The sequence below is a fragment of the Neophocaena asiaeorientalis genome, unplaced genomic scaffold, assembly GCF_003031525.2.
Source record: "Neophocaena asiaeorientalis asiaeorientalis breed wild unplaced genomic scaffold, Neophocaena_asiaeorientalis_V1.1 scaffold129, whole genome shotgun sequence".
Classification (NCBI taxonomy): Eukaryota; Metazoa; Chordata; class Mammalia; order Artiodactyla; family Phocoenidae; genus Neophocaena; species Neophocaena asiaeorientalis.
The window spans coordinates 1316742-1332276 of NW_020172446.1; the positions used below are offsets into that span (position 1 = coordinate 1316742).

Consider the following 15535-nt stretch of genomic DNA (forward strand, 5'->3'; position numbering starts at 1 on the left):
GAATAGGGTTCATTTCCTGAACGGGTTTCAGGCCACATCATGCTCTGCTCACAGCAAGATGAGTGATAAAGCAGGTACGCACTGTCTGGGGCCCAGTGTTCAGCAGAGTGTCTGGTACGTGGTATTTACATAGTAAATATGTAAGGAATGAAGAGATGGTTTTTTTAAAAAAATAAGAAAGTACGAAGTGTGGCTATAAAGCCACATGACTTGACTTTCTTATGTGGTGTGGACTTTTTGAAGAGGAAAAAATAAGAGCTTTCCAAAGTTGCTACTTTGAGGCTCAGTATTTATTTACAGAAGAGTCACATTCCGTATAGACATCTCAATCTTCAGTTTTATGAATAGAGAGAAAGGAAGCTGGGTTGGTCTGAAAGTAGAGAATTTGGACTGGACTACCCTGCATGGGTAGAATTGGGCTAGAGTGCCAGGTCAAAAGAGGTATTTTTCTTAATAGTGATATATCCCCAATTCTGATTCTGACTTTGCAACCTAATAGGACAAGAACAAGGATATAAGTAAGTTTTTAAAATTTCCTTTGGAGCTGAGGAGAGTAACTGGCTGAGAACTAAATTAATTTTATTTCTAAACCCAGTTGGTACAGTGGAGTAAGGCATATTTACATTTACTAGTTTTTATTATTATTATTATTTTTTTTTTGGCTGCGTTGGGTCTTTGTTGCTGCGCTCAGGCTTTCTCTAGTTGTGGCGAGCGGGGGCTGCTCTTCGTTGTGGTGCGCAGGCTTCTCATCACAGTGGCTTCTCTGTTGCAGAGCACGGGCTCTAGGCGCGCGGGCTTCAGTAGTTGTGGTGCATGGGCTTAAGTTCTCCACGGCATGTGGGATCTTCCCGGACCCGGGCTCGAACCCGCGTCCCCTGCATTGGCAGGCAGATTCTTAACCACTGTGCTGCCAGGGAAGCCCCATTTACTAGTTTTTTAAGAGCATATCTTACCACAGTTTTATAGACACTTTCCTTTATTTACCATAAGCAAGCGGTTTCCCTTGCCCCAATTATAATTATACTTTCATTCATGAGGAGATAAATTGGTAGGGTCACTTACAGTAGTAGTGGAAGGACCAGGGGATCTGGTACCTCAGGTTATTTCGGCGATATGCCCATATAAGAGGAATTTTGTCAGTGAAATAGAAACAAAGACATAAAGCCTAGAATGAGGTTAAAATACATCCACTGGGAGAGACTGCTCTATAAAGAGTTAGCATTCATCGAATAAAGAATGACTTAAATACCTGGTACCAAAGAGAGATTCCATACAGCTTCAAACGAAATGATGAGCAGTTTCTAAACTAATCAAGACCACATTTATGATGTATTAACCAAATGCAGTAAATTTCACTAGGCTTTATAAGCAAGAACTTTAAAAAATGGAATCATTTTCTGTATCACCCGTTCTTTTCAGAACATCTCTTTTTAGGATTTTTCTTTATGTAAATAAAATACGTTCGTTTTAAAAGAAAAACTAAAATTTACAGCATGATGTAAAACATGGAAGTTCCCTGAAATTGCACCCTACCTACCTCATCAACCTAGGTAACCATAGTGAAGTGTGCTGTACCCTCCAGATTTGTAAGCATTTACTAACACGTGTGTGTGTGCGCACACACACATGCCCCCACACACGTGCACACACACACACACACACACACACACACACAAAGCCTGCAATACATATTATTTTGCAACTTTATCTCGCATTCATTAATGTATTCTGCACATCTTTCTATGTCACTACATATTATACTGGGAAACAAAAATTTATTTTTGTCCATCCCTATTGGTGGACATTTAGGTTGTTTGTAATATATATCTTTTTTGATGTTACAAACAATGTTACAATCAGCATCTTTGTACACAAATTTGCATGTCTTTCAATGAAATTTAGTTTCTTTAAAGCCCCAGCCTTTAAAACTTTTACAGTGACTTTCATTTATCTGTGTTAAAGAGTGAAGAATATGTTGCTTAAGTCCAACTGTGTCTTGGAAGCTTTCGGAAATGCCAAAACCAACCGCAATGACAACTCAAGCAGGTTTGGAAAATACATGGATATCAACTTTGATTTCAAGGGGGACCCTATTGGTGGACATATCAATAACTACTTACTGGAGAAGGTAAAAAGTGCTTGATTTCTGAGGGTAATGTTTGCAAATGCTGATTTTTTTTTTTGGCCTAGAGTTGTTTTTTCAAATTGAGTTATAATTAACCTACAGTATTAGTTTCAGGTGTACCATGTAGTGATTCAGTATTTTTATACATTCTAAAATGATCACCACAGTGAGACCAGTTACCATCCATCACCATACAAAGTTTACAGTATTATTGACTATATTCCCTGTGTACATTACCTCCCCGTGACTTATTTATTTTGTAACTGGTAGCTTGTACTTCTTAATCCCCTTCACCTATTTCATCTATCCCCCACAACCCCATCCCCTCTGGCAACCATCAGGTTGTTCTCTGTATCTATGAGTCTGTTCATGCTGAATTTTTTTTTTAAAGCCTGATTATATTAGTAGAATTTCTTTCATTGCCCCAAAGTAGCTTTTAATCCTGTTCTCTGTCCCTCCCTGCTCCTCAGTTAGCTTTCTATGGCAAAATAATCTCTTTTTGTGTTCTCTTATTAGCACTTACGGTATCAAGCTGGGAAAAGTTATAGACTTTGTAGGTAAAGGTTTAGGTGGGGGGGGGATGAGGGGGTGCCAACTTTTGGGTAAGGTTTAACAAAAACCTATCTAGGACCAATCACTTCTACTCCTTCTACACATCCTCCCATGTTTTTATTTTAATTGGCAATCTCGTTTTCTTCTAGTTTCTCTTTGTTCACTGCTTTATAGTAACATAGATGTACTTTGTGATCTTACAGCCTAATTATGAAGCATGCTGCATTTGGTGTGTGAAAACTTAGAGTGTGTTTTTATCTGCCCATGTGAATGATAGGCCCAATTTGTAGACGATTCCAGTTAAAACTCTCCTCTTGGGACTGCCAGAGAGGTTGTGTCCTAACTAATCTTGAGTAGATTCACCTGGTTATTACAGTTGAGATTGAACTTTACTAGGTTAAGTCTCCACCTTGAATTGTACTCAGATTTGAACTGACATGCCTTCTCAGTTAAGTGTTTTCCATCTCAGTCACACCATAGCAATCTTTATGGTAGCAGAATGCAGTATAAATCTTATTTTTGTTTGTTAAACTGAAGTCAGACTGGTAAGGAAATCTTGTTTTATCAGAGTCAGTTGAAAAATGACAGGAAGTGCCAGTTATTATCAGTCTTTTTTCCAGAATGTTTCATGGCTTCACTTTATGTACATGCTCAATCAAAAGAATCCCCTTGAATGAACATACATTTTGAGTCCTCTCTTAAGAGCAGTCTTTCTGAAGCCATCTAAAGCAGAGGTCTCTCTGTATATGGATTTTGTTCAGCTCACTTTATTACAGGATATAAGGCATTGCTCTTTGAAATGCCATCAGACCCTCAGGAAGGGAATGTTGAGAAGATTCCTCCCTAAACATTCCTTCCTATTCTCCCCACTTGCAATCCCCCCAACCAAAAATATTTTCTCTTTAGGCTCTAGGTTTAAAAAATCAAAATAGCTTCATTTTCAGAAAGTTTAAGGAACTCTGTTTTTAAAAGAGTGAAAAGAATTGTCAAAAAATTGCACAGAAAACCCCATAGAGGAGATCTAGTTTTAGGTTGGTCCCATCCGTGCGGTCTTTAGGACATTTCAGTGCACTGTTGATACAGGATTCCCTGGGAAAGTGGCTCTCATTTTCTTTTAGGAGTACATTCTCAGATTAATCATTTTTTAAAAATTTATTTTACTGAAGTATAGTTGATTTTTACAATGTGTTAATTTCTGCCATACAGCACAGTGATTCAGTTATATATGTATATTCTTTTTCATATCCTTTTCCATTATGGTTTATCACAGGATATTGAATATGGTTCCCTGTGCTATACAGTAGGCCCTTGTTGTTTATTCATTCTGTATTATATATTCTATAATAGTTTGCATCTGCTAATTCCAAACTCCCAATCCATCCCCCCGATCCCCTCTCCCCTTTGGAGATCACAAGTCTGTTCTCTATGTATGTGAGTCTGTTTCTGTTTTGTAAGTAAGTTCATTTGTATTATTCTTTAGATTCCACATATAAGTGATATCATATGGTATTTGTCTCTCTCTCTCTGACTTGCTTCACTCAGTATGGTAATCTCTAGGGCCATCCATGTTGCTCCAAATGGCATTATTTCATTCTTTCTTATGACTGAGTAGTATTGCATCGTATATGTGTCCCTCATCAGATTAATGATTTTAATGTGCTTTTTTTGTTTTTTTTTCCAGTCTAGAGTGATTGTGCAACAGCCAGGAGAAAGAAGCTTTCATTCTTTCTATCAGGTTAGTCATCTGTTATGCAGATAATCAACCATTTGCTCAGTTGTGCAGGAAATGGAGGTTTTCGTTTGGGGCTCTCTCCTGTCCTGTGCCTCCCATGCCTCCATTGGCCCGCGATACGTTACACGTGTGTGCACACACGCATACACCCTACCCCGTGGGCTTCTTCAGAGACTTGACGAGCATGGCTGTTCTAAAGAGCTAGCAGGTGGTTAACCAGCCAGACAGCTGCCTTAGTTGAGCATCCCTTGTGTTTCTTTGCAGTGTAGGTAACATTTTCATGACCCTAAAAGCTTTTGAAATGGTACATTCTGAATATGTTAAATTAATCTTGTCTTATTTTTGAATTGAAGCTTTTGTTCCCATATTGGGGTGTTCCAGAGATGGGAATAGAAATTCAGGCTGTTTTCGTTAAAAAAATCAATTTTAAAAATCCAATAGTTACATCTTTTCAGTAAACCAAAGTGTACAGTTTAATATAGAGGATTTAAATGTATCGCCTTCTAAAATGCGTGTTCTGTGTAGAAGGACTATGTGGATTGTATTTGTGTTTTTGTTGACAGTTCGCCATGTTTCCAGGAAACTAGCTTTCTACCAAATATAAGAGTTCTGTTCGTTTCAGGAACCTGTAACTTTTTCCGCACTTGAGTGAAAGTGTTGGCATTTGTCTTTGTCCAACACTACAGTCCTGGTTACCCAGTTGTCCTTTCCTGGGATATAGAGATTGATGAGGAAAAGCTGTTTGTTTCCAGTGTGATTCAACATATGACTGGCCGCTGACACCTCTTAGTTCTGAGGCAATATTGACTTTTTCTGAATTTGAAACATAACCCTATGCTGTCCAGATAACAAGGCCGCTGAGCGCGTGACCACCACAGAGCGCAAGCTCCTGTTTTACAAATGGCCACAGTCAAAGCAAAACCTTTCATGCCAGTTACGTTGTGAAAGGGCTAAGACTTTTAAAGGAATTTTCCTCATGACTGTATAACATCATCACTGATGATGTTGAAGCCATTACCTTCGAGGTTTAAAAAAATAATCTTCAAAGCTAGAAACAGGAGGACCTAAGTGAATTAGCCCAGAAAATGAAAAAAAGCTAGACTACCAGTAAGAATACATGGTGTGTTGGGTTCAGGATGTATTTTGCTAACTTATTTTTAATTAAATATTTTTCAGCTGCTCCAAGGAGGTTCAGAGCAGATGCTCCGCTCTCTGCATCTCCAGAAATCCCTTTCATCCTACAACTACATCCATGTTGGAGCCCAATTAAAGGTAAGAGTTTCCTTTTTGAGATGATTCAGAAATAGAATCAGAGAATCAGAAGGGACATTAAATAATTATCTGGTCCAGGCAGCTGCCTTTAGGCAAATGAATGGCTCTTTTATTCTATTCTATTTTTAAAATTCTCAGGGACGGAGATTCAATATATTATTGACTCAATAACTTTGCTTAATTACCCATTACTGTATTTTATCACCATCCGATAGGAAAGAAGTTTCTCTCTTATGATCTTGTGGGGTTTTTAAAAATTTTTAATCCTATTACTTTTATTTTGACACTATAAAAATATTGTTACAAGTAGGAAATCCACCGCAAAAGAAGGTACCATGTCATTTGGCCGAAGGCAAGTTGGTAAGACAAAAGAAAGTTTAAAAGCACCGTGGTTAAAAATAAATAAATAAATAAATAAATAAAAGCACTGTGGTTGAACATGGATATCAAAGATTGCCATTCACTATTTTTTCCAATAACGATTTTGATGTACTCTAGAAATAGTTTTGTGACCCTTGGAGCATTTCTATTCAGCCTTCAATTTTTTTCCATTTTTTTCCCCTTCCTTTGCATGTAAGCCCTTGCTCACACATACGCAGATCTTTTTGCCCTTTTATTTCTAATTAGTTTTCTGCTATATATATAATACAATTTCTGCTAGCCATTTTATAGCTAATCCTAGTAATATAGTAGCTTATTGATGATAGGTTATAAAACAGTAATTGCAGTGTTATCCAATTTTGTTGGGGGAAAGGTGTGTGTGTGTGTGTGTGTATATATATATATACACACACACAGACATACATGAAATAAGATTTGGAGGGAAATGCACCAGGGTTTTACTTGTTTACTCTGGATGGATGAGATTATGGATATTTGTGTTCTGCTTTTTCCGCATTTCACATCTCTTCTATAATTGAAAATGCACAGCTTTTGTAGTTGGGGGGAAAATAAAAGAATTTATAAAAGGAAAGAATCTAGATGTGGGAGGTGTTTCTTTTATTTTTTTTTGTAATTTTTGCTCTTCATCTTAAGCTAATTATACCTGCATTACTGGTTTAATGGTACTTTTATTATTGTGCATATAAATAAATGATATTTAGCGTTTTGCAATTAATTTTCCATTGTTTGAAATTTAAGTTGCATGAATTTTTTACTTTTAGAGTCATCTGAGAACAGGATGTTTGGCTGAAAATTAATTGAAAGCAAGCAAAACACCAGAAGGCAATACTCCAGCTTTCTGAGAATAGGTCAGAGGTACTCTAAAGATGTATAAAGGATTGTAAAATCAACACTTAAAAAGCCAGTGACTGAAAATATTCTTTTTAAATCGAATTGTCTTATTGACCAAGTGGCTTTTGACCCGGTCATGTAGAGCCCCACAGAAAGCAAGTATTAAATAAACATTTAGCCTTTTTTTTCAAAGCTAACTTTAGCTTAGGTTCCCTTTCCATCAAAGTTTTCCATTCCTATTCCTCCCCCTCCTTTTTTTCTGCCTCTCTAATAAAAACAAAGAAGCGATACATGATCACAGTCAAAACCTAAAATAAAGATGAACCAAAAGGAAATAAAAATATGCTAAAGCTCACCATGCAGAGATAATTATTGATAACAACAGTTTATGTGTATATATTTATTCATGGACTCATAACAAATCCTGATGAAATAAACCTTTTATTAGATTATAATGTAATCATTAATATCTTCCCATGTAAACAAATATAAATTAATAGAATGATTTTAGTAACTATAAAGTATTACACTCTGTGTATCATACTTTTACTTAGCTCTTCTAAAATATAGGACTCATGTACAATTACGACCCTGTGGGTTGCAGTAAGGTAAGACCCAATTAAAAGTCACCCAAAACAATAAGGAACTTGGTTATCTCACGTAACGAGAAACCCTAGGATGGGGCAGTTCCAGACGTGGTTAATTCCGTGCCTTAACAGTGTTGATAGGGACCCAGATGTTCATTTGTTTCTCCCACTTACCAGTTCTACCATCGTCACTGGATCGGGCCGGTCTGCTACAGCTGATTTTCCTCATGGTCCCCAAATGGCAGCAGCAGTTCTAGGAGTCACAGGCAGAGGAAACGTTCCTGGCCGTAACCCTTGATAAGCTAGGGAAACCTCATGTCTTATGGACCAGAATGGCATCACATGCCCATGGCTGACCAATCACTTGGTAAAGGGAATAAGGTCCCTGTGATTTGTTTAGACCAATGAAGATTTACCTCCTGAGGCTGGCACCAGTTCTGAAGAACGGGTGCACTCAGGGAGGGGTAAACAAATCAGGGTGCTATCAACAAGAAAGAGGTGGGGCTGGGGAATGCCTGTTAGGTAAGCAGCTGACAGTTGTCCTCAGGAGGACACGTAGACTTTGTGTCTGGTTTCTTTGCAGTTTCGACATGGTTGCAGCATCTAGTAATAGTAATATCTGATACTCAAGTGCTTTTTATGTGCTAGGAACTAGGGAGGTGCTTTATATAAGTTCTCATTCCATTCCCACAACAACCCTGTAGGAAAGGTATTATTATGCCCATCGTACCCACGAGGAAATTGAGACTTTACAAGGTTGACTGTCTCACTCAGAGAGCTGGGAGGGGGAAGAGCTTGCCTGGTTGTGTCCTGGACGTTAGAGGAACACGTGCTCATCAGGCAGAGGGGAATCTTCCCTGTGCTCTTCCTTAGCAGGTGAGCATCAGGCCAGGTGTCTGTGTCCCGGCCAGAGCAGAAACTCACCAAGGAAGAGATCAGGCCCTGCGCAGATGCTGCTTTGGGAAAACTGCTAAGATAGGCAGTTACCGTTGCTTTATTGTAAATTTTATTGACACACTTGTACTTCCAACCTGAGGGCTACAGATCCTCAAGGCAGGCGATTTATCTTTGAGCCCCCGTCTTGGTCTAGCTGGGCTGCTACAACAGAAATACCATAAACTGGGGTGCCTTATACACAACAGAGGTTGATTTTCACAATTCTGGAGGCCGGGAAGTCCAAGATCAAGGCACCTGCAGGGTCAACGCACGCTTCCTGGTTCAAAGGTGGTGCCTGCTTGCTGTGTCCTCACAGGGCAGAAGGACCAAGGGATCTCTGGGGTCTCTTCTCTATGGGTACCAATCCCATCGTAAGGGCTTCGCCCTCAAGACCTAATCACCTCCCAGAGACCCCACCTCCTAACACCATCACCTTGGGGGTTAGGATTTCAACATACGAATTTGGGGGTTGGGGGACAGACATTTATTCTACGGCAGCACTTCCGTGCCATTTAAAGATCTGACTTGCTGAATGTTTGTTGAATGCCTGAAAAAGTGACGTGATAGTCCCAGACCATTTCCTAGCTTGCTGAACGATCAAGGCAGGCCCCTTGGCTTTGGGAGGCCTGCTCTTCCCCACCCGTGGAGTAGAAAGCCTGACCGTACATGTGTGGGAGTGTTGTTTCCAGCCAGGACACGACTAATTGTGGAACAGAAAGCCACAGACGACAGTAGGTAGCCAGGCGTATGTCTCGGAGGCTCCGTCAGTCAAGAGTTTCCATTTGTGGTCTCACATCTCATGCCACTTCCTCCACCCATCCTGGAGCTCCTCTGAGCCAGCTCAGGACTTGCTTCCACACCGAAGTTTCCAGAAATGTTCCTGGTGCTTGTCTCAGGTGACGGTGACTCTCACAGTTGGGCACTGTGGGTGCTGCGTTATGTTTCTACCCCCGAAACCATTTTTATTTTCTTTGAATACCCATCATCCCTTCAATGACTTACTCCAAAGACATCAAGACCTCGGCTACACTTGAATTTAGTCCCATAGTTTTTGGATGTTAATGCTCACATGCGGTGTCTGTGACCTCAGTTTCCTGTTTTCATTCCTAGTCGTCTATCAATGATGCTGCAGAATTCAAGGTAGTAGCTGACGCCATGAAAGTCATTGGCTTCCAGCCCGAGGAGATTCAAACAGTGTATAAAATTTTGGGTACTATTCTTCACTTGGTGAGTGGGGACGCCTTTCAGAATTCTTCGCACCTCCCTGCGGGACTAGGATGTTCTTTCAGAAGGTTTGGGGTTTTGTAAAAAGTAATTTATGTAGAGAAAATTCCTCTGACATTTTGAAGAAATTTACTCTATCTGTAGTTTCCTCCTACGTGTTCTAATAATATGAGGGATTTTCCAAGCCACCGTGGGTTTTGAGACTGTGGCTTTAGTTCGTTCACTGCCTTTCTGGTATGTCAGACTTCGAACTGGTTAATTTCAAAGGTAAAAGAGTTCAGCAGTGATGTGACCACCAGTGGGATAAGCTGAAATCTTTTGAACAGAGCAAATTTCGAAAGGCATTTGAAACATAGAATCATAGATTTCTAGAGCTAGAATTTTGGTGATCTCATTTTATAGACTGGAAATGACTGGCTTAAAAGCACATCCAGTTCATTGCAGGCAACACCACGGACCACCCTGGCCCACTTATGCACAGGTTATTTTCCACACATCACACCAAACTTAGAAGTAAAGAACCACCAGTCAGAGTCCTTTCATTACTGTCTATATGATTAGAGATGTTGAACACATAATGAACATGCAACCTGGTAGTAAATGAGTGACAACATGGATACAAATCTGGAATAAAAACGACCTTTCACTTTCCTGTGGCGAGATTTAACTCTTAAGTGAGTCAGAAATACACAGGACCTATATGAAAAATATTATATAAACAATCTCTTAAATGTTCCTGACTAGGAAGACTTTAACATTCTAAACTGTCTCATTCTTTCAACTAGTTTATAAATACGGTGCTACAATAATCCTTCAGAATCCAAAGAGGAATTTTGTTTTTCAGTTGACGTAATGATTCTAGAATTTACCTAGAACAATAAACATGTAAGAAGGTTGAATAAAATGTGTTAGAGTAGTAGGGTAGGGGGCGCAGGGGAGGGGAGGCACGACTAATTCCACCAGGTTTAAAATGATAGTAAAAGCCACAGATTAGTTCATGTGCTGGACACCTGGTAGGCGGCTAATAAGTATTTATTGCCTGTTGGATGAGTGGAATATAAACGGACTCAAAAACTTGGTGGAAATTAATATGTAATGAAAGTAATATTTCAGATCAGGAGGAAAAGCTAGACTATTCAATGAATGGTGTCAGAGCAACTAGCCATCTGAAAAAATAAAGTTAAATTCTTACTTTACACCACATACCAACATACATCCTGGTGGATAAAAAGCTTAAACGTAAGAATAGCCGTATGAGGAATAGAAGAAAACATTAAATATTCATAAAATCTTCAGAGTAGGAATGATCTAAGTATAACACCAAAGAAAAACCCTGAAGCAAATGATTCATAGATTTGACTACATAAAAACGTAAAATTTCCATCCATCAAAAACATATGCTGAAAATTAAAATATAGATGAGTGTCTGGAGAAGGAAAAAATGCATAAAACACTAGGTTTTTATATGTTGAGATATTAATGTATTTAGGAAAACAGGCGCTCCAAACAAGGTCCCTTGGAATTCTCTCTTAAGCTAGCAAATATATCCCTGGCATCGTGTTTCAGAATCTCACTGGAAGTGGTGTGTCTTGGTTTTTCTCTTCTGATACAGGGAAATTTAAAGTTTGTAGTGGATGGTGACATACCTCTGATTGAAAATGGCAGGCTTGTATCTATCATAGCAGAATTGCTGTCCACCAAGACAGACATGGTTGAGAAAGCCCTCCTTTACCGGACGGTGGCTACGGGTCGTGATGTCATCGACAAGCAACACACGGAACAGGAAGCCAGCTACGGCAGGGATGCCTTCGCTAAGGTGGGATTTTAAAGGCACCGTGTCTGCCTTGTGAGGGTTCTGGTACCAAAATTTCTAACATGACGGGGAGGAGGTTGTTCCCATACACCACCAGTTCTCTGTGATGCCAGCTGGGTGTCCTACAGTTTAACTCGATTCTAACACTGTCTACCGGAGATTATCACAGTATCACACCCCACAGGTTAAGGGCTCAGTCCCGCAAGCCTGTCCCCCAACACACACACACACACACACACACACACGCGCGCGCGCGCGCTTACCACCGGTGCTTCTGACCAACCAGCTATAGATGGGAAGTACCAACAGCCTCCTGCTTGGATTCCATTAATTGCTAGAGTGGCTCACAGAACTCAGGGAAACATTTACTTACATTTACCGGTTATTAAAGGATATGATAAAGGATACAGACCAACAGCCAGATGAAGAGATTTATAGGGCAAAGTCTGGGAGGGTCCCGAGAACAGGGGCTTCTGTCCCCGTGGAGTTGGCGTACATCACCCTCCCAGTGTGTGGATGTGTTCGCCAACTGGGCAGCTCCCAAACCCTGTACTTTGGGGATATTATGGAGCTTCCTCATGTAGGCACGGTCAATTATTAACTCCATTTCCAGCCCCTCTTCCCTCTCTGGAGGATGAGAGGTGGGACTGGAAATTCCAAGCTTCGAATCATGGCTTGGTGTTTCTGGTGCCCAGCCCCCAGCTAGGAGCACACTCAGAGTCACCTCCTTAGAGTAAAAACGCTCCTAATGCTTTTATCACTCAGAAATTTACAAGGGTTTTAGGAGCCCCGGGTCAGGGGTGGGGTCCAAGACAAATATCAGAACAAGAGATGCTCCGAGTGTTCTTATCACTTAGGAAACTACAAGGGTTTCGAGAGCTCTGTGCCAGGAACCAGGGGCAGAGACCAGTATATTTTCTATTATCTCACAGCCTGGTGTTGATCTCAGTTTCATTTTTAGTGAAATTCTATGAGGAGGTGTTCAGACGTTCCTGGAAAGTGGGTTAAGCCTTTTGAAACCAGAGTGGTACTTTTTGACCAGCACGGTCTCAGCACCCCATGGCTGTGAGCATCGCTGCCAGAAACATTCTCAGAAAAGCAGAAGCCGACTGACTGGGGAGCTCAGGGTCGCTCGCTTGCACAGGGCCCCTTTTGTGGCCCTTCGTTTTGCTTTCCTCACTCGATAATGCTTCGTGCAAGTCTCCTTCAAGCCAATTGGTGGACCCATTGTTTTAGTGTCTGTGTGGTGATGGGACCATAATTTATTAACCATCCACCTCTTATGTCATTCACCTTGTTCCCTTTTTTTTTGGCCACTACAAACAATGCTGAAAATTCTTGTCCATCTTTCCTTACACACCAGTGCTTTTATTTCAGTTAGATGGCTTCCCAGGAATGAGCAGGTCAAAGGACACCCTGATCTGAAGCTTTAAGTGACTGATCTTCTGGGTGTACCGTGATACCTCATTGTTACTTTAGTTTTCATGGCTAGTGTATTTGAGCATCTTTTCCTATTTTTGTAAAGTATTTACATCTGTTCTGAGAATTGCTTGGGTATATGTTTTTACATTTTTCTTTGGGGCTTTTTTGTCCCATTTGTCTTTATTGTCCATTTGTAAGAGCTCATAACTTTAACCTATTGTCTGTTATCCATGTGGCAAATATTTTATTTTCCCGAGTTTACATTTTCTCTTGTTTGCTGGTTGATTAGGTTGCTACATATTCCATTTTTTTACTCTTGTAAACCTCTTGTTTGGTTTTTAGTCTTCAGAGGAATTCAAATTTATCCAAATGCAATGGAGAGTGGCATATTTTAAGCAGAGGCAATGTCGTCAAGTTTCAATTTTTAAAATGATGGCTCTGACCTTAGTATGAGAATCTTATGGGGCTCTGACCTTAGTATGAGAATCTTATGGAGCAGTGGGTAGGGCAAGGGTGGAAGCAAAGAGACCAATTAAGAGGATATTTCAGTAATCCAGGAGGAGGATGATAGCAGCTTGGACAGGGAAAGTAGCAGTGGAAATGGGGAAAAGAGGATGATTTGAGACAAACTGTATCTGGAGAATAAAATCCACAGGACCTGTTGTTCTGGGGATGATGGAATCAAAGATAATTTCTGACATGGTCCAACCCACCTCTCCTGTCTCATTTCCTGCCATATTCCAGACTCGTTTCTCCCCTTTACCACATTAGACATCTCTCAGGCCTTACATGTTGTCTTTACCCCTTTATCCTTCCAGCCACAGGGCCTCTGCACATGCTGTTTCCTCTGCCTGGATTGTTCTTCTCTCCCCTCTCAGCTGGTTAACTCTTACCATCCTTCTGATCTCAGCCCACTTTCTCAGAGAAGCCATCCCTGGCCTTTCTGAACACTGAACAGGTTGAAGTCTCCTCACATCCCATGCACCTCATCTGTGCGTGCTTGTGTGCGCGCGTGTGTGTGATTTTCCTTCATTCTACTCCCTGAGCTCCTTGGAGACAGAGACAGTGTTCATGTTACTTGGTACAGTATCTCCCACAAGCTGCACAGAGCAAGTACCCAGCAAACATTTAATGAGTGAATGAATCCCCAAGTTTCTGTTTCTATTTATTTACGGTTAAAAGTTGGGTAGGAAGGACTTCCCTGGTGGCACAGTGGTTGAGAATCTGCCTGACTATGCAGGGGACACGGGTTCGAGCCCTGGTCCGGGAAGATCCCACATGCTGCAGAGCAACAAAGCCCGTGCACCACAACTACTGAGCCTGCGCTCTAGAGCCTGCGAAGCCACAACTACTGAGCCCGTGTGCCACAACTACTGAATTCTGCGCACGTAGAGCCAGTGCTCCTCAACAAGAGAAGCCATTGCAGTGAGAAGCCTGCACGATGCAACAAAGAGTAGCCCCCGCTCGCCACAACTAGAGAAAGCCCGTGTGCAGCAACAAGGACCCAACGCAGCCAAAAATAAAAATAATTAATTAAATTAAAAAAAAATGTTGGGTAGGAACAGTTTTAGGAGGTGGGAAGATCAATGGTCCAGACAGGACATAAGTTTGGGACAGCTGTGAGACATCCAAGAGTGTTGTCAGGTAGGCAGTCAGACATGGGAGCCTGGAGCTCAGAGGAGAGGTCTGCATTCAGGTGATACATTTGGGGTAATATTATATCACCGTTCTTTAATGTTGTATGAAATGACTTAAAGGGGAGGAGATGGGGAGTGAAGAGAAGAGGACTAGGGAGAGCTCCAGCTTCTAGAGATCAGGTGGAGGAGGAGACCTCCTAAAGGCCGCCGAGGAGGGGCAGCCCGTGAAATAAGAGGAAAACTAAGAAAATGCGGGTTCAGGACTTCCCTGCGGGTCCAGTGGTTAAGACTTCACTCTTCCGCTGCAGGGCCGTGGGTTTGATCCCTGGTTGGGGAACTAAGTGCCCGCATGCCACCTGGCATGGCCAAAAACCAACCGACAAACAAGAAAGTGTGATATTACGGATCCCAGAGAGCAGAATGTTTAAGACAGGAGTAGGAAGTTGGGTTGAGTGATGCTGGGTATCTGAGTAAGATGTCCCTGTAGAGGTACCAGAAAGGGTCCATATAGAGGTGCTTGGGGTCCTTGATGAGCCATTTCAATGGAGTCATGAGAGAGAAGTGAAGACTGGAGTGGCTGGAAGCGTAAAGGGGAGAGGGGGAGGGGAGGAATGGAGGTGATGTGTATGGATGTGTGGAGGTGAAGAGAGCGGGTTGCTGGAGGGAGATGTTAAGGAAAGGTTTTCTAAAGATGTGACATTGCAGTGCACGTTTGTGTCAGGATGTGAATGTGAGTGCGTGGTGCCTTTGTCCCTGTGTGTGTTTGCGTGTGCATCCTTGTGCATTGACTGTGTATTTGATTCTCAAGGAATTTGAAATGGTGGCCTTTTGGCTCAGATCTTTATTTAGCATTATAAATCAATGTTTATATATTTAGAATCCATAGGGCATAGAACTCATTGGTTCTCTGCTTTTTATAGTTGATGAGATTAAAATAAAGCCATGAAGTCACTTATATGAGGCAGTAGGCAAATTATGGGTCTTAGCAGGGCACAGAAACAC

At 41.1% G+C, this 15535-nt stretch overlaps 1 protein-coding gene across 1 annotated transcript in view; it reads left to right on the forward strand.

Moving 5' to 3' along the window:
• MYO1D (myosin ID) overlaps positions 1-15535 on the forward strand; it is a 337803-nt gene that overhangs the window by 98952 nt on the left and 223316 nt on the right. Inside the window, exons 4-8 of the mRNA XM_024736888.1 lie at positions 1963-2128; positions 4359-4412; positions 5586-5681; positions 9548-9664; positions 11274-11477. Of these exons, the coding sequence (XP_024592656.1) occupies positions 1963-2128; positions 4359-4412; positions 5586-5681; positions 9548-9664; positions 11274-11477 (637 nt within the window). The remainder of the gene's footprint in view (positions 1-1962; positions 2129-4358; positions 4413-5585; positions 5682-9547; positions 9665-11273; positions 11478-15535) is intronic.